General features: G+C 43.0%; 1 protein-coding gene and 1 long non-coding RNA gene across 5 annotated transcripts in view; one reads left to right on the top strand and one right to left on the bottom strand.

The window, feature by feature from the left end:
• LOC107078950 (uncharacterized) overlaps positions 1 to 19,578 on the bottom strand; it is a 385,366-nt gene that overhangs the window by 202,349 nt on the left and 163,439 nt on the right. The window lies entirely within an intron of this gene.
• crebbpa (CREB binding protein a) overlaps positions 6,190 to 19,578 on the top strand; it is a 56,671-nt gene continuing 43,282 nt past the window's right edge. For all 3 annotated transcript variants that reach the window (XM_015359894.2, XM_015359893.2, XM_015359892.2), the window contains exon 1: positions 6,190 to 7,112. In XM_015359894.2, the coding sequence (XP_015215380.2) occupies positions 7,025 to 7,112 (88 nt within the window). In that variant the 5' untranslated portion in view covers positions 6,190 to 7,024. The remainder of the gene's footprint in view (positions 7,113 to 19,578) is intronic.

Here is a 19,578-nt window from a genome sequence, read left to right as displayed (position 1 = left end):
TCTTCCTTCAGTGCTCACTGCTTGTCCTGCCCTGTAGAGTACGCTATTTAACCCACCCGACCAGCAGCTGACCTGCAGGAGGGGATGTATATTCACCCGGGGTTTGCTGCCATGTTTCGGAGAGACATGAAGGGGCCTCTCAAAGGGCCCACGCACAGAGATCTAGGTAGTGCATTAACTATTAATTAAACAACTGATTGATCCAATTACTTCATAAAGGGCTGGGTTGGAAGGAAATCCAGGAGGGGCCACAGACAGCCGAGATGCACCAACAGCAGCAATCGGACCTCGAGCATCAGCTCAGATGTGACGGCGGCTGGAGATGGCAGCTCATCTTGGTGGTTGCATTTTCCAGCTTTCCGGTTCAGTTCTGGTTCAGTGCATTTCCTTGGAGCCGCGGAGATCCGTTCTTCTCTTTGTGGGTGTGGGTCATGACATGCCGGGGTTTGCGCCCACAAGTACGTCCCGTGGTCTTTTCACGCCTTGTCAACTCCGTTGCCTGGTCTCTCTCCTCGTGCTATTCCAATCCCACTCTGTGGGTTAGGTCATTTTTGCATAGAGGATTGAGGTGTTGGGCAGCAGGGTGGCGCAGTGATTATCATTATCAGTCCAGAAACATCCCGGCAGATTAACTGGCTCCTGGGGAAACCGGCCTTGCTGTGAGCGTGGCTGTGTTTGTGTCTGAATGTGCCCTGCAATAGACTTGTGACCCTTTGAGGGTGTACCCCAACTTGTTGCTTGCCGGGATAGGCTCCAGCTCCCCCCCGCGACCCTGAACTGGTAGAAGAGGTTAGAAAATGAATGGATCCAATTTTTGCATCTATAGGTCTTTACACCTGCATGTATTTATGGTCTTAAAATAGCAGATTTCTGATGACAAGTGAATTCCAACATGTTCTCGGGACTAAACTGCCTGATTATCATTTATCTTCAACAGCTTCGGAGGTTGAGCGATGTTTCGGAACAGGTGCCTCGGCCCTAGGTGTCACAGGGTCTGCATGGCCTGACTTTCATTCCAACTAGGCTTTCAGTTAACTAATTTAAGTAATTTAACTAATTACTGGCTCCATTAGTGAAGATTTGTCAAGGGACTGATAGCACACAGCTGTACAACCCAAAGAGCAGAGCTTCTCCAGATCAGGCCTGGGAATTGGTCACAAAATTGGATCCGCAGAATGATTGTTCACCAGTGGAAGATCTTCTGCAAGGTAAATCTATATAAAACACGAAAAACAACCAGTGTTTATTTTTGAAACTGAAAAAATAGATAAGATGGTGCTATTTTCTAAAAGAAATAAAAACTGTTTTAAAACTGGAGCGGATAGAAAATCAATAACGAAAGGACTCAGGGGGGTCTATTAATAAAGGTGCCCACACAAAATACAGGTTGGGCTCTGCTTTGAGTTTGGCGCTGTGAGAGTTATAGTCGGTGCTTTAGCTGGGCTCACAAGGTGCGCTCCCAGTCATCAGAGATCGCAGTTTCCCCTCCTGGGTTACAGTAGTATTGAGCAGCATCTTCAGTTGCATATAGATAATGTGGTAGGTTTTCAACAGAATTAGCCCATGAACGTTTTTTTTTAAATAAAAAAACAACGTAAGATTGTCAAGCTCATACAGATCATACGGGAAAGAAGGTGGAGGTGATTCTAAATCGCAAGCGGTGTTGAAGCTATCAGGCGTTCTTTAGTAATAAACGAGGCAATTAATTTCAGCAGAAAAGAGGGGCTCACAATCAGTGTACAAACTCCTCCTTTTTCATCCGTCGTTTCTGCACAGTTACTCCTTGCATATTCAAAGATGGGTCGTTTTAAGCACCGGAGGAGAGTGAGAGGTCCGCACTGAATCCCATTCAGGGTTTGCTTTTAATTATTTAAAAAGGCCAATAATGCGCTGAGGCAGTTCGAGTCGTTAAAATGATGTCTAGACGCTTGTGCGTCAACAGAGCAAGAAGACAGCATGAAACTTTGTTCAACTATTTCGTTTTTGATCTCAGCAACATACAGTTGTCTTATGAGTAACGTTTTGAGTTACTCTTATGGGGCTAACTGCGCACAACCCTTGAGCTGCTCTTCTTATTAAAAGGCATACATTTTGAAAACAATGCTAAGCTGAATACCTAATGCATAACCTTTAAATGCAACATATGATGGGGAATGGGAGCGTCTCGACTTCATCTCTCAATTCATGCTGTATCGACTGCAAAATTGTAATGAAAAATGAGACATGAACGCATTTCGCAAACGTTCAGCGGTGTTCTTTTAAAGAAACGTTAAGAGATTAAATTGGGCTAAATTGCCTGAAAAACGAGCTAATTAGGTAAATAATGGGCGGTTTTGCAAAAGATATTTTAGTGCAACTGATCACAAAGCACACACGTTCCTGTTGGCTGGAAGACTGGGTGGTTTTAGTACATCTTGTTTGAAAGCGCAGTTACAAATTCCTTCCATCATTGGTACTCCAGCTGTCTTCTTCAGAATGTGTCGAGAAACATTTAATATCGCAATGCTTCTCCATTGTTCGGTGTTAAAGCTCCGAGTTGTGGACATTGTTTTAAATAACTGAAAGTCGCCTAAGCTAAGGCTTAGCAAGGTAAGTGAAAACGCTGTCCGTAGCATAGCAAAAAAAGCATTATTACCAGTTTACGACTATGAAACGGTTTTTGACATAAGCCTGCATAATACGTGCCATGTTAGGAAACTGTAAAGCCTATATAGCCTGTGTCCTGCTTACTAGGATGAAGTTTAGTTACGACGTTCACCTTCTGTATCTTGCTTTTCTATTAGTTTGGTATCTGTTGCTCTTACACTGTAAACATTCTCTTCACGGACCACTGCTGACTTGAGGGATGCAAATATCCTGTCGTTGTTTCGCTTGCGCTCTTAAAATGTAGCAGAGAAAACTGCCGTCATCGCATTAAATTCAGCGATACTTGTGTCTAAATCGAGCCGGATCTCTGATACCTACAAAAGCAGGTTAGCCGTGTCTTTCGGTCAGAGTTTATCCGTCAAAAAGAATAAATACGGGGGAAATGTAAGGCGTCCGGATTTACAAGTTCTAAAGAGAACCTTAAATCCACACTATCTACAGACGGTTCACCATTAATTGTTGACAACAATTAAGCCATCAAGTCACACAATTAAGTCATCAACGAGGTAAGAGTTACAAAGGAAAGAAGGCCATTTGATTAATGTTTTTGTTTTGTTGGTGGTAGATAATTGCTCCCAGAATCTTATCCAGTGGCATACCAGTCTCGGAGGGGGTTTTCCAGTGCACAGTAGTGCAAAGTGATTTCCTTCTTCTATCTAGAACATTTGCTAACATCCTGTCCTGTATTACCTGTGAGTATCTAGATTCATAAATAGAGGGTTGTGGTGTTCAAATCCCAGGCGTGATACTTCTGTTGTACCCTCGAACAAAGTACTGGAATTGCTCCGGTGAACTACTCTGCTGCTTAAATGAGTGCAAACATAAGTCGTTTTGAATCAACGTGTCAGCCAAATAAATTGGCAATTAAACGGGTATCTGTAACAAGTCTGCAGACTGTCCTGGAGTGAGATGAAGGGCACTGACTCCTTTGAAGAGCCCAAGTCCTAGGTGGAGCTTTCAGTCAGTGAGTACCGCTTACCTGTGCACAGGTGCCCCACCTCGGTCATTCAGACTCAGAACTGCGCTGTGATGTCCAGGACCAGGGTGTCTAGTTCAGGAGTGACCAGTCCTGGACCTGGAGGACTCCAGAGCAACAGGTTAGAAGTTATCCAGAAATGATTCTTTCCCTCAGTTTATTGGTGGGGGGGGTAATTTCGAGATCTGTTGGGATTAAAACCAATTAACCTCTCCAGAAACATTTGTCCTCCAGAACAAATGCTGCTACAAACGGAAGTCTGAGGATACAGCTCATTTTGCTTCTTGAGTTACTGGGAAGCGGGAGGCTTGGAGATCTCTTCCAGGGTTTTCTTAAAAGATCCCGGGGAATCTTTTGAAAATTTGTCCCGTTGGACTGCAGACACCCACGCTCCTTTCGTTACAGAGATGCTGCCCGACTTTGACCCAGATGCAGAATGTTTTCCATTTTCTCTTGTAACTCTGGCACCTGCGTGCCAACTTGTGTGCTGTTTCCATGTTGCTCACCATTTTAAACTCACGCAAAGCCTCCGTTGTTCAACCCTGAAGAGATTTAGCTCCTTGTCTTATGAGACCGTGCTCAGCGTCAGAATTAACCTTGTGACTCTTCTTTGAACGGAATCCAGAGCAGGAGTGTTTTTTTTTGGGAACCTGGTGACCACATTTGTGCATCTTATTCGACGCAAGTAAGTCATAGACGTTATATACAAGTGTATTGTATATCATATATCTTATCACTTTTAATAACTGCTTCTCCAATTCAGGGTTGTGGGGGTGATGGAGCCTATTCTGCAAGCAGCAGGCACAAGCCAGGATACACCCTGGACAGGACACCAGTCCATCTCACGGCACGCACGCTCACACCAGGGACAATTTTCCCAGAAGCCAGTTACCCTGCCAGTATGTCTTTGGACTGTGGGAAGACACCGGAGCACCCAGAGGAAACCCATGCTATCACAGGGGGGAACATGCAAACTCCACACAGACAGTACCCCAGGAAATGAACCCAGGGCTGCAAGGCAGTGGTGCTCATGACTGTGCCACCATGCCACCCTTATATCTGATCTTAATTTTCCATTCAGAAATCTACAATCCCCCCAAACCATTTGTTAGTGATGCTGCTTTTGCTGCATTTGATGTTGTATCAGGTAGGTTTCTCACTTTTCTGCTATGCTTTTCTCAGTATCGTAGTGAATTGTGGAGATGGCAAAGTTCCTGGACTTGGAAGTGTGAAGTGTTCTACTAAATTTAGACTACACTATCCTGAACTATTAGAAATGGGTCTTGCAGACTGGACTGTGGCGTTACTTTAGTACTGGTGTTATTTGTGGTGTCTCCTTAAACTTTCTCCTCAGCCCAGCAGGAGGAGAATTTTCTCACTGCGTCACCTATTCTGCTAGTGCTGATCTCTCAGGTGAGTCTGCTCTCCAGTGGTGGACAAAATGGGTCCCCTCCTATACATTGAGAGAGAAGAGTTTATTTGCGAGATGCACATGTAAATTCTCACAGTTCTCCTGTGACATGCACAGTACAATAGACAAAACCCCACAATCTGCACAGTCCATTACAAAAAAATAATAATGACAGCCACAACTGACTAACATACACAACAACATACTCAACGGTTTTTGCTATCTGATGTATTAATGAGATTTATGCAACTGATGCAATGTTGAGTAGTAAAATCGGTTTGTTGCAGTATCATGGACATGGGGAATGACCTCCAAGATATCAGACTCCAGCCGTGTAGTGGTTGATCAATTTCAGGTGTTGCTGTTGTGCTGATGCAGCTGAAAAGCAGTCTTAATTAAACCAATTTAACTTGTCTTTGCGTAGGGATACAGTGTTTTTACAGTATTTGCAATAGCCTGCACCTTCAAAGATTAAAATAGGCACAAACTGTTGCAACGGCGAGCCGTTTTCTGTTTGGGAGCATTTGCTATTTTTTTTGTGGGGGAAAAACACAACTATAATTAAACGATACGATGTGCTACGCGAATGTATCATCTTTACAGCGTAATACGCACATTGGTAGACTTTTCACAAATATGACTATAAAGACGTTGCGTGTATCATCCGACAAGGTTATTGAAAAGTGAGTTTATTTTTGTCGGTTTGCTAGAGACCATTTGGATTAGCATGGGAAAATAAATTTTTTTGGACATATAATAATAATTGCTTACACTTATATAGCGCTTTTCTGGACACTCCACTCAAAGCGCTTTACAGGTAATGGGGACTCCCCTCCACCACCATCAATGTGCAGAAAATTAACAGAGTGATCTGAGCATTTACTGGAAATGCTCAGATCACATACTTTGGCCGCTTGATCAGAGTCTGTACAACGCATTCCTAGAAACAATTCAATGAGAACACCCCCTTTCGAAGCGTTTCACACACGCTACACGTCCGTAACACCCGTCTAAACAACCCTTTTCAATTCGAGACATTCGGGTATTTCCGCCCCTAGAGGCATCTTCGTCAGTTTCCGTGTGACGCACGGCAGAGCCGTGCGTAGGGCGTGATTGCGCGGCCCCTCCCCCTCGCGGTCTATCTGGAAAAAAAACTTTTTGTATCGAAGGAATCAACAGCCGCCATCTTGTCGCGGCTCGGAGTCAGGATTTCGGGAGAGCATTATTTTTTATTGAGAACCGGAACATCCGAACCGAGGCCAAACGGGTTTCTTCTGCCGAAAACGAAAAGCTTAGACGCCTTCGAAGACATTTCGTGAGAAAAAACGGAGATTGGGTCGGTTTTCATCGGCCAGAAAACCCCCCATATATCTGATTTCCCCTTCAGAAAGCGCCGCTTCGCTCCGTATCTTGGTTCGCAGCCGTATTGTTTACCGGGAGCAGCCGGCGGACAGACAGCGGGGAAGGGGCGAAATAGCGCCGTGAAATATTTTTTTTTTGCACCGGCGCATTTTTTTCGCCGGCAGAAGGGGGTTTTTAGGCAATTAAATTGACGTCAGAAAAAAGGGGGTATTTAAAGATGCGAATTTAGCGCACTCCGCAGGCACGAAAACGACCAAAAAATCCATCGGGGAGATCGTATTTAATTTTTTGTGCCCTTTGTTCCTTCGAAAAAAATATTTTTCATCGGAGGTAATTATTATTGATAATAATGTGGGTGTTGGGTGTTGGATTATCATGGGGTGAATGGTTTTGGCGAAGCGGGGCGCTGTAGCTACTTTTTTGAGAATTTCGCCTTGATTATTTCGCTCCTGCAAACGGAGAGTAGAGAGGAGGCGAGCGTGGAGGGGTTGCTCTCTTTTTGGTTTTGATTTTTTTCTCGGGGGGTGGGGATTATTATTATTATTTTTTGGGGGGCCACCGATCCCTCCCCCCCCCCTATTTAGAAAAAAAAATAACCCAATCACATCTAACGATCCGAGTCGATCGCCATGGCCGAGAACCTGCTTGACGTCGGACCTCCCAACCCGAAGCGGCCGAAGCTGAATTCACCTGCCCTGTCCGCCTCCGACGGTCCAGGTAAGGCCCGACTGCCCCCCGGCTCCCCGGCGTGACAGTGTCACCGCCGGCGTGTGCGACACGGCTCCGTGCGCACCTTTGCATCGCAATACTTTCCTTCTGGAGTGTGTGCGTGTGCGTATCGCCTTTGGGTGGTGGTGCTGGTGTCTCTTCTGAACTGGGGCTCGATCGGGAGCACCCCGGCTGTGCCTCTTGCTGGGCGCTGCGCGCAATCGGCTCCCCGCTCTTGTGGTGCCAAGGCTGGGCGGCAGAGGCGTGGAAACGGGGAAGGTGTGCGTTTTGCCCGTGTGCTGGGTCTCCGCCGTGTGCATGGCCCGGCTGCAGGGGACAGTGTTTGGTGGGTGGTGGCGGTGTGCCTTTCGGCGTTATGAGATTTTTTTCCCCTATGCCAAAAAATGAGCATGCCCCCCCCCACCACCACCACCACCACCTACACCGTCTCCTCTACCGACCCTCTGATGCCCCGCTTCGTGTCGGTTGGTGGTCGGCTGCAAAACAGACTCTTTGACGTCGCGATTTGAGGTGCCGATGTCAGATGCGTTTTTTGTTTGTTTGTTGTGCGGTTGAATGTGGTGGTCGTAGCCAGGTTTTGATCGAGAAAAGTCCCCGTGGTGGTGGCGTTTGTTGTCGACTCTGCACGGCAGCGAGATGTGGTGCCGTGCGTCAAAATTCATACTCCCCCCCACCCCCCTACAAAAAATATTGAAGTGACCGCGGGGACTCGCTGGACAGCTCCCTGTCCTTTCATGTTGGGCAAGATCGTGGCCTTTCGTAGGAGACCTGGGTGCAGCCGTGCCGTTGACAGCGGACCACCTGGGCAGCGCCAGCAGCCTGCGCTTCACAAGCCGAGGATGGACATGCAAGAGCATGACAAGAGCGACGTCTTGTATTGCTCTTCCCCCTCTCGGTATCCGAAACGATCCACCCCCCTGCCCCGGTGCCGAAGCGGCGGCCGGGCCCCCTGGCGCTGGGTCCCGGGTCCTGGCCGGAGCCGGAGTTTGTTGCCCGGGAGGCGGTGTTTCATTGCAAGGCGAAGCGGCTATGACACCGGCAGGGAGAAGCGTGCATCGGGTGTAGCGCTGGAGGGGAGGGCTTGCGCCTGTCAGTCAGCGGCTGAGCCACTGATCGATCTGATTGACACGGCTGGTTTGAGAAACGGTGGTGGTGGACGGGACTCCGGGCTGGGTCGCACCCGGTTGGTTGGTCGGTCGTCGGAGTCTGTCCCGCGTGTGGTTTGTGGATCCTCCACCCTGCCCGTCCCTCCACCCCTCCTCCCGATCTGATCGCCAAAACACTGTTTAATTCGGGGATCCCCTCAGTTCTGCTTTCTGAAAACGAAACGGTTTGGTCTGTGTCCTGTAAGCCGAGGGGGGCGTGACGCCGTGCGCTCTTGGCCGGAGACAGGAGCTCCGCTGGCGCTCCTGGCGTGCCCCTGCAGGCTGTGTGGAGGGAGATCTCTCGGCCTGGGAGGGTGGAAACTCTCGTATGTTAGCTTTCCACAAGTGTGCAGACCCTCGCTGTGCTGTCGGACAACCGGTGCGCCATCCCAACCGGTCACGACGGGCAACAGTGCCGGGGAAAGTCACGCCGGTACGGTGCTGGCATCTCGATTGCGCGTAAGCTGACGTGGGCGTGGAGGCAGGAGAGCGCTGTAATTTGAAAGCTGCTGTGATTGGTCGGATCGGAATCATTAAAAGTGAACTTTAACAGCTTGTGCTTGGACTATAGCCGTCCATTGTCTACCTAATTAAGGGGGCATTTGACGGATTTAAAGCCCAGCGCCTGCTGTCAGTCTGGGTTTAGGAGAGCGACACTTGCACGTTTTTCCACGGCTTAAGGTCTGATTCAGTTATATTCATTGAGCGGTCATGCCAGAAGAGTGAACTAAGTTCCCATTTGCGTTAATTGTGTTTTCTATCCAGCAAAGAGAGGCTTTTCTGGGTTTTAAACATTACCTTGTGCCAGCAAGTGCGTTGTTAAAACGTGTATTGGTCTATTTAAAATACACTTTCACTGTATCTGGACCCTTTTCAACTTTAGAATAACAGAAATATCCCTACCCTCCGTTTTACTGTTCCACCAAGGTGTGGTGAAGTAAAACCTGCAACAGAAATAGGCTCCATTCACAGTGATGCCCATGACGATTTTATGTTAAATGATATTAACTTCAGAGAAGGAGAGAATTCATATTTTGTCAGTGGCTGAAACAAAAGATGAGAGATTGACAGGGTCCTGACAAAATAAGTAAGCCTTCTTTGTTTTTATCTGGTGTCAGTTTTCTTGAGACTGAACTATCACATTTGAAGAAAATCTCTCGATAGTTTAAATTGCGTTGGATGTGGATTTATTATGAAAAGGGCATGACATTTGCTTCTGAAGACAATTAAGTGCACTAGTTACTAGTGTTGTTTACTATTCTTCTCTGTAATTCTATAGGTGGCGATTGTATCCATGTATTTGAGAAATGACATGACTTGTTCTGTTTCTTCACTTGGCTGTGCTGGAGGGATTAAGTAGCATTTGTTTAACTGCAGCCAGTTCTTGCTTTACAGTGTAATCTGATCACATTGGTGTAAAACAATGTACAATACTGTACCTGGTGGCACAGACACGTCTTCACACTTAAGGTGACCTGCCGAGACCATGCTGTTTTTGTCTTGGTAAAAATCAGCTCTTTCATGTCTTTGAGTGCGTACACTTTGACTTTAGGCCAGGTCCTGTGAGCTGGTAAGGTGTGCATCTAACCACATTTTGGCTGTGGTTTATGGGGGACAGACGTTATGCTCTTCTAACATCACAGCTTCTGCAGGGGCAGTTTGACATGGTATTAGAATAGTGATAGTTTCCTCAGTGTGACCTTGGTTTTGGAAGCCAAATATTAAATCTGGAGCTGTGAATAGGGGGTGGGGCGATCAGTCTGGATTACACTGGCCGCCTTTGAAAGCGCGCAGGTTTAGTCGTCCGAGTTCGGCTACCTTGGCTAATGACAGTCTCTCTTGCCTTTGGGTCCTCTCCTGGCCCTAAGTGGATTTTGAAGTTTGTGATCTCATTGATGATGATCCATTTATTTAAAAAATTAAACTTAACTCAGTCCGGGCCCTAGTCTTAAGCATTATATACTCCAGTTATTACACAACAAATACATTATTTTGAGCACAGTACATAAAGGTTTAAGGTGTACTGTTCTTTGGGGAAAAGACTAAATTATTGTTAAAACAGGTTCAGCTTTAAAGGCTTTGGGTATTATCTGCTTACTGTTGGTCCTGTGGGGAGGAATTCTGAAACCTCGTTTTCCTCCTTAGCCTGACGTGTACTCGGCATTGCTGTTTTAAGCTCGCCGTCAATGGTTATCTGGGAGAAGCGAGGTGCAGTTTTGCTTATTGCTTGTGTTTTGAGTTAAGCGTGTAATTAGTATGCAAGCAGGCCCATGAATCGCACAGAAATTCACACATTAATACTAAGAGGCTGTAAATATTGGTACTATGTAGAATATACCCTGGGGTGCTTGCTTTGTGTTTGATTGCTCGCTGTCAGCAAAGGAATAATCACACATACATTTAAACCGTATAATCTTTGATAATTCACAGCCTGGAAATAGGGAAGCATTGGAGACTTGAAAGAAAAAAACGTCAGATAAGATAAGGTTATTGGACATATGCAATTTCTTGTATTAGGAATTTGTTTTATCACAGTCAGTTCATCAGTGTTATGAACAAGCATTTTCGCTTTGTAATCTGCACGTTTGTTGAATAGAAAGCATTCTTGCACACAAAAAATTAGCTAATTTAGTATTTATGTATAGTAGGTTTAAAGCTTATCAGAGGGCACAGGTCTTTAAATTATGCAGTGATTCATTTGTAATTTTATGTGTATTTATGTGTACAGTAATTCTTTTTTTAACAGCACAGGGCAGCATATCTAGAGCTGTGTTAGATCACTGTTACGCCAGAAGTTCCACTTCAGCAAATTGTGGGGGCAATATGTTTCTCCTAATGTGTTTTAATTAAAAGACTATTTTTGGCAAGAACAGATATGCTTTCTGTAAATGTGACATCTTAATCTTATAAAGTGGAGGAGCAATAAAGGCTAACAATTTTAGGATGTATAGTTAAAAGCATAGTATTTAGATCAGGGTTATGTTAAAAAGGTAAAATGTGTTAGTAAGACCTCAAAATATTCTGTTTTGATCATCACATTACAAAGATTTTGCTTTAGTGGTATCTGTCCGGAGAAGAGAGACTAGAAAAATTCCTGGGTTCAAAGGAATGTCTGACATATCCAGACTGTCTTAAAAGTCCTAAATCTTTCTAAACTTGATCAGATCACTATTAGGGGACTCGGTTATCGACAAAGTGGACGTTGTCTTCTTGTTCCCAATCAACAGTGAAGCACGCTGTAGGAGACCGCTGGGAATGAATGAAGAACTGGAGGAGGGAATCATTGACAGAACGGGTGTGTGGGAGTCTGGAGCACACTTACCCAGCCTTGTTGTTAACACTGATACTGATCTGGTCACTTTCAACAAGTGGATGGTCAAGAGCCTCAGATCAGTTATCAACTATAAACCAGGCTGAGCTAGCTAGCGTAAATGGCCTTCTTTGTTTTGAAAACTTTATTACTTTATTTGAAAGGTTTTGCCTTGTTCCTGAAGATTTCCTCCGTGAAATCTGCAGTTCATCTTCTAAATAGCAGGTTTATCATTCACTTGTTTTTCCTAATTGGCAATATCGAATTGCTTTTTTCAGTTTAATTTCCTTGGCGTTTTGGCACTGCTGTTGGAATATGGAAGAGCAACACAACCAAGGCATGCAGGCAGGGCGAAGGGCGTTTGTGTTCCTGTAAATCTGGAACAACTGTGCTAACTGTCCTCGACTGTCCTCGAGGGAAGTTTAAAGATTTTCTGTCGTCCTAAATGCAGTTACCCTGTTGTTTTTGAAAAGCCCCAGTTTACATCCTTGACACCTTCTTGAGCTCCAAGATCTGCCTCTTATGAGCCACCAGCAATTCTACTTGAAGTGGCAGAGACTTCGAATACTGGGCTTTATCCTTCTTTAACCCACTTCCCCAGACACTTGCTGGCCTTACAAGTCATTAAGGGTTGTTGTTGGTTGTAATGAAAACTCAACCATAAGTTTCTTCAGGAATGTCAGTTTTCTTAAAACAAACCTGTACAGATATATCAGAACTCTTTTATATTAAAGGCCTTGTGATGTCAAGCCTTGCTTTTAAAGGGATGGATGTCAAAACAAGAAAGAACTTGAGTGCAATAATGTCCATGACACATCCAAGGATGTCCGATGCTTCATTTCAGAGTAAAGTATATCAAACAGAATTATATTGATGGCAGCAGTGACTATAGTGTCATTCTCTATCTCCAAAAGAGCTTCTATTTTTTTGGGGGAAAATATTTAATTAGGCATTTAATTGTTCAAGTTAGTCACCTAGTTGTGCATCTTGTAGAAAGGACATTGACCCAGTGTCCTCTCATACAGGCATTGTACTAAAACAAATCTTGCTAAATAGTATTCCAGCATGTAGTTGAAATCAGGAGCCTCCCTAACACAACACTTCAGTCATATCTGTAATAGTTGAAGTACAGAGCCTAATTCTCATTTGAAGGTCTTGATCAGAATATTATACGTATTTAGCAGCAGAAGAGAATGTAATGCTACTTTAATGGAATCATGGCTCGAAGTAATTCCGACGTGTTTGATTCAGTAAGATTCCTGCAAGCTCTAAAAGTAATAATGCGCATGAGGCAAATGCGTCTTGGCAATCGATTGTTTAGTGTTTTGCCTTTTTCAGAGATGTGGGAAGCCAGTTGAATTTCTGGGAACTCTAGTGGAGTACAGCGTTATGGCAGATATACAGCTGGTCTACAGGGGGTTTTACTCGGCACAAGGGATTGGGGGTCTGTCGAGCAGCTTTGAGTTTTTCCTTGATGTCAGGATACAGGCTCACCTTTAACAGTGGTCTGGTGGAAACAGAACTTATCTGTCTCCCTGATTGATCTTTAAGAAGCCCAGGCTAGTGTAAAGCCTAAGGTGCCCTGTGTGCAGGTGGAATCCTAACTTCTTTTAGTATATTATTATTATTATTTTATTATATTACTAGTGATGTCTAAAAAAATACTGCCATCATAGTACTGTGACTGACCAGTGTTTGATGAAACTGCAGACATGTTTTTGGTTACACTGTGTTTTATTATGGATTTATTTGGTTTGGTATTCTGTAATATGTAAAATGTGGAAGAATTGGAACCAGTGCATCCTCGTACATTTGAACTTTTACACAGAGTTAATTTTGGTCTTAAATGTGTAGTGATTAGTCTTCCTTGGTTATTAGATTGAAGTAGTGTGTCATCAGTGTCATGCAAAATATTTATTACACAGATGTGTGTGAGCCTGCAATTTGTTTTACTACTGACAACAGGTAAGTCCAGGTTATTTCATGGCATTAAGTTCAAAATGAAGTTGAAGTGCCTGTTTCTGTATTGGCCAGAACTGGAAAAACTGGACTTGGGGCTTGATATTTGAAGGATCTGTTGTGTGCATTAATGTGACCTGTTGTGTGTACTGATGTTTACATGAACAAAACTTGTGAATCTCCGTTTGTCCGACAGAGCATGCATGTTTAGTATGAATAAACAAACGCACTATTTAGTTTTGTATTAATGCTACTATGGATAATGTCTATAAAAGCTAAATTAAAACAAAATTAGAAGATATAAAGTGGTTATTTAAACGAACTGCTTTTTTACGTTTTGTTTACTCAGTGATGCCTAGATTAAGAAAATAAAACAATTCCTTGTGCTGTTGTGACATTTGTTTAACATGAATTTTTAATTCAGATTTACAGTTGTATTGCAACATATTGCTTTGCCCCACGTTGCAGGTGTTGCTGGGATTCTGTCCTGTTGAGCTGTGTAAAAGATCCCGTCTGCAGGTCCTACATGCTCCGTGTGGTCCTAGGTCATCCCACAAAATATCAAGGGGCTTACGACATAACTGTCGTTCACATGTTGCAAGAAAGTCACTGTTACACAAGCACCACGAGGAGTGCGAGCAGATGAAAAGTTTTCGCTTCATGATGGGCCTGCAGGAATGGCGGTAATTGATGTCCCAGGACTTTAATCAGTTTAGCATAGTGCCGTCAATCTGTGTCAGTGCCATCAGTCACTACAGGAAGAGTTCTGTCTTGTCAATATAGATCATCCCATGTAGCCGTCCCCATTGATAGACTCACTGCTGTATGCGCCAGCCATTCTGCATGTCTGAGCCACATTCTGTAGATAAGCTTTGGCGCGGTCTTCACAAAACTTTGATTCATTGCTGAAGACTTGGCCCCACAGCGAAGAGTCATCCCCGAGGTGGTGCTACAACACCCTATCCGGCTGCATTGGGCTGCATCCTCCCGGGAGGAGCGCTGGCACGCCAGTTATTGCAACCTGCATTGGATTGCCCGACCTGCGAACGATCCTGCAGATGGAGCCTGACGATGTCCTGGTGAGGGCTCGTGACTGGAGTTTTCCCAGATAGTGGTCTAAATCTGATGGATTATTTGCATCGTAATGTCTGGTTTTTAGAGCTGTTGGCCCTGACCGCCGGTGTACTGGTTTAGCCAGGAGTTCGTTTCTGTTGATGGTGGGTGACGTTGGTCCCTTTTGGAGTCTGGTGCTCCCATCAGTGGTGTAATTTAGTGCTTGTTCAACAAAATCACTTAAGTGTACCACTGTCAGTCATGAACGGTCAATCATAATGATACTCAAAAGAGCTTAATCGGCATCCAAAAAGGATACGTTGTCTAAAAGCTTATACTCTGTGAGAGCACAGAGACAGGCCTGAAAATGTTCTCGGAGCAATATTCTCTTCTGCTAGGTAAAATGTTAAAAGTGAATTAACTGCTCGACTGGGTTTGGGAATCTTGCGTACATATTTGAAATAATATGGCTTGTTTCTGTAGTGCTGATAACTAATGTTTTAAAGATAGGAGGTGTGGTATGATTTAAAATACACGTGTTAGTGGCCTACTAACTGAATATAATATAAAAGGAGAGTTCGTAGTTTTAAAGCATTTTACACTGAATGATTGTGATAAACAAGGCTGTAGAAGTGAGACTTCTCCTGGTCCCTCAGGGCCCACATTAATGGGCTGTCACATGTGCCTAAGAGCCTATAGGTGGATGCTGCACATTGGTGGCGGTGGAGAGGAGTCCAATATAAGTGTAAGCAGTAAGCTTACATAAGTGTAAGCAATGATTATTATTATTATATAGATCCTTTGCAATATATTGTGTGATGGCATTCCGGCAAGTCCTCGATGGCAGAAATCAGAGAGGAGAAATTTGAGTTGTGAATGTAAATGGGGTATGTTAAAGATATCTGTTCTTGTTGCATCTTCTACTTGTCTTGAATACATGCCATATACTTAACCAATGGTTACATCTATCAACCACTCTAAGCAGTCAAGGAAAGCAGAGAATTAAATGCCTAAAAACATCCCTCATGTTTGTCTCATCGTGGTCCTCTCTTTCAAAGTGTTAATTCTATTTCTTAGTCTGGCGTTACAGAGGAGTAAGTCCAGGTTTGAAAAACCAGAAGAAACCCCCCCTGAAGCACATGCCTTTCTTCGATAAACAGTTTTATGCTGTCTTATTTAAAGAGAACATGCATGTGTTTTTGATCTTTAGTAAATTTGAATTCTTATGGAATCGTGGACAGAAGAGGGTTTCTAGCCAGGTGTGGGCCTTATATTTTTCTTATTACGTGCTAAATTGACAACAGGAACTTGTCAGCATGAATAAAATCATATTTGACATGTTTTATTTATAAATGACATTTTTAGAGTTGATGTTGCCAGATTTGTTTCAGTGATTCTCAAGTTTCAGGGATTGTTGCAATAAATAAATATGCAGCCTTAGCAACCAGAACAAAAGTATGTGCATCAAGGATCACATCCTATTTGCTTTCTTTCTCCTGCACAAAAATGAGCTTGTCAGACAAATGAAGCTGTCACAGTTCCTCCTCAGGGATGTATCACACCATGAATGTTGGAACTGGGCACTATACCTCGTGAGACTACTTTTATCTTCAATGACAAGTTAGCTTGTACCTGTCTTTAAAGGCTTTAAAGAACATGCAGGAAACTAATTGGTATAAATGTTTCAGGTTCCTGGTTCACTTACTATAAATGATTTTCAGATTTTGTATTTGCTGAATTGTTCTTTTCTATTGAAAAAAGATCCATTGTGGTTTAGAGCAAAAAGCACTGGGTGGTTTTGTAAGAGATTGTCACAGGTGTAAGCTAAAACTTTACCGGCTGGTGTAGTTTTAAACTTATAAAACCTTCTGTACCAGAGCTGCTCCTTTAATGCTGTGTGGAAATAGTCACAATTTGGATTGTAGAAGTACATCACAGCTCTCGTCTCGGTTTCACAGCAGACGCAAGCATCTTCCCTGCTGGAAACGAGATGCCGATTGACACAGGGGTGTCAGTGATGCGTATGAATCCATAGCACCCCAGTGGTGTACTCAGATTGTTCACAATCTTCCATTATTTTTTTTGAGAGGCTAAATGTTCTTTTGGGTGCTTTTTTTTTTAATTGGTGAATTGTAAACATGGGGGTTCCAAGGGGTTCAGCCAACCAAGATGGACCCAGTCTGCCACTAGGGTTGTGATCCCACTGGATTTGTTTTTTGCAATGTTAGCAAGTGACATTATATTCTTAGGAGGCAATGCGAATCTTTTACCTTTTGTCTTGTAAACGAGATATCATCTCGTATTAAACCCTTATGATAACCTGGAACTAGGCCATGTGCCTTGTATGTGAGCAGAAAGACCTCACTTGCCAGTCCAAATCTGGCATAGATCCATTGCAATTCGTAGAGCACAGTACTTAAGCGCTGAAGCAGAGCAGTCTCAACAAACAAGCCGCAGAATTCCCCACATATGTAAGCCAGTTTAGTGCCCTGGAAGATTCCCCAGTACGGTAACGTGTTACAGTATTCTCATGTTGAGGACATGAAGGCATCTATCAGTGTTTCAAGTCTTAACTAGTGTCACGCAGTTGGTACAAAAATATATTTGTGAGGCATACAAGATAATGCCAAGATATCCTGTTTCCATCAAGGATTTTCTATCCACTATGCACATGCCTCATGTGAAGCACAAATTACGAGTGCCTTGGGACCTGCTGTCTCTATAGTGTGAAGATTTTAGGCGTTGTGTTTTTGTGAATTAATTCGTCGACAAAGTCCATTTAAAGATGCAACATAATCCTAATGCTTCATCTAATGCAGGAAAAGATGAGTTATAGGACAGTATTTGTTTGATAATTTGCAATAATGTCTCCAAAAGCTTGTTGCATATAAAGTTCATTTTTTTTGTTGTATAGTCCTTCTCTAAAATAAGAAATAAATGTGAAACATAAGTAATAGCTCTTTAGAAAACAAACTGGTTTTCAGGAGGCTAAGGAACTTTTACAATAAGATGTTTTTATCACACTAACTTATTAGCTGTTTTTAAATTTAACCAGATGTCTAGTATCGGTATGCTGCTGATCTGTAGATTGCCATTTTTTCATATTCTGTTTGGACTCTATTGCTAATGCACTGCTAACTCTACAAGCATGGCGAAGATGCGAGTCTGATTATTGCTTATCGCTTCAGGAGTTGAGTCATAGGCCACTGATGTCAACGTATATAAGATCACAAAATGAAAAGACAAAAATGTGGCAGTATGGTGGGCGATGCACGAGTGAAGCAATTTGCACTTTTTTGTCTGAACTATATTCTTTGTGTATTGGACCAATCCTTTTGGGATCAGTTTGGTTATCTCTGGGATTTCCATGTTCTTCAGTCTGGGGTTCCTGTTTTTCATTTTCACATATGTTTTTTTAACTGGTTTGTATTTTTTACGTTGGGGGGCCTAGGATTGATCTTAATGTCTTCTGGAGTTTTTCTTGCTCAGAGTATCTTTTTTTACTTTGAGGTGACCAGACTGGGAATATCATGCATGATAGTTTTGTCATTGCTTACCTTGCTGTGAATGAACCTTTTTACTGTATCAGCAAAGAGGTGGGTTTCTTTGTTTCTCCAGCTCCATTTGTATGGAAGTATTCAAATACCTGCACACTTTCTAACTTCTAGCTTTATTTTGATGGATTGCTAGGTGGTTTAACCTTGGACTGTTACCAGACATATCCTTCAGTTATCTCTGGGTGATCAATCCAAACCTGACATTTTTGGTTGCGGGGGAGTGGAGATTGGAATCATTAAGATAAGCTTTAATGACCTCTGCAGCCTGTTATGCCTTGAAAAGAAAACAAATTGAAGTTCGAACTAATAATTACAATTTTCCCATATAAGGGAAATGTAATAATTTCACTGGAGTGGAGTACTTGTTGTATTGTACTGAAAATCTGGTTGCCTCACCCTGCTGACTTGACTGTAATGTTTTTTTTTGGAGTTTAGGAATGCTGTTAAAAGCACAGTAGAAGCCAAAGGATCATTTGTTTTATTGTAGTAACCTCCGAATCAGCACTCATTTGTACACCCTTCCACTGTTTTTAGAGACCGCGGTTGCTTGTGTGTTGGGCAAGATCCCTTTTCAAGTTTATGCCAGCATCCTGTAGGATTCTGTGGAAGAAATGTTGCTTTCAATGGGACAAATTAACAACTTTATGCACAAGAATTTTATGAATGATACTTAATATTTCTGTTAGTCTTTGAACCCTCGTTTCAGAGTAATATTTTAATTGTAAGCCCTTGCCATTGAGATACTATTCTTTTATTCATTAAGATTTCGAACTGTAACCCAAAGGCTTTGATTCCATTCATTGCATAATCATTTTGCCCATATTAAATGAATGAGAAAACATGTCGCGCATTTTGTAGCTGGTTCACCTAAAATCTCACTGTGTTAAAGGATTTATAGTCGATATTGAAGCAAATATGTGTAAATACAAGGAATCTATTGCTTTGCATAGCAGTTGTTAACCTTTAAATGAACGAAATAAGAAAAGCCCTGTGGGCAACGCTGAAAGAAAAAGGTAATGAGCTTGAAAAAGGAAATGAGTTTATTTCCTTTGCATGTTCCCATATTCTAATATTCAGAACATTTTCAAACGCTTAAATCAGATTTTTGTTTGAATGCAAGTAAAAGAGCCAGGTCATAAAACATTAGTTGTCTTTAGTGCTGCCAGACGTCATGTGTTTTTTACCCTACATACTCTTTAAACTCCTAGTTGAACACATGCTGCTCTACAGGATTTGATGTTCAAGATGGGACTTTTGGCACACTGAAAGGTTCTTTGAAAGCTAAATTTCAGATTGGCAGGATAGACAAAACAATGATTAGCTTTGGTATAAAATGTAACACCAGGACATTTCAGTAGCAGTGGAAGTGGAAAAGTATTTTTTTTTCTACAGCAAAGTTTGAAGCTAGGGTATATCCTATTCCAGCTATT

This window comes from Lepisosteus oculatus, chromosome 19 (assembly GCF_040954835.1).
Source record: "Lepisosteus oculatus isolate fLepOcu1 chromosome 19, fLepOcu1.hap2, whole genome shotgun sequence".
Lineage (NCBI taxonomy): Eukaryota > Metazoa > Chordata > Actinopteri > Semionotiformes > Lepisosteidae > Lepisosteus > Lepisosteus oculatus.
The sequence above is the reverse complement of the archived record's forward strand: the minus strand, read 5'-3'. Positions and strand labels throughout refer to the sequence as shown.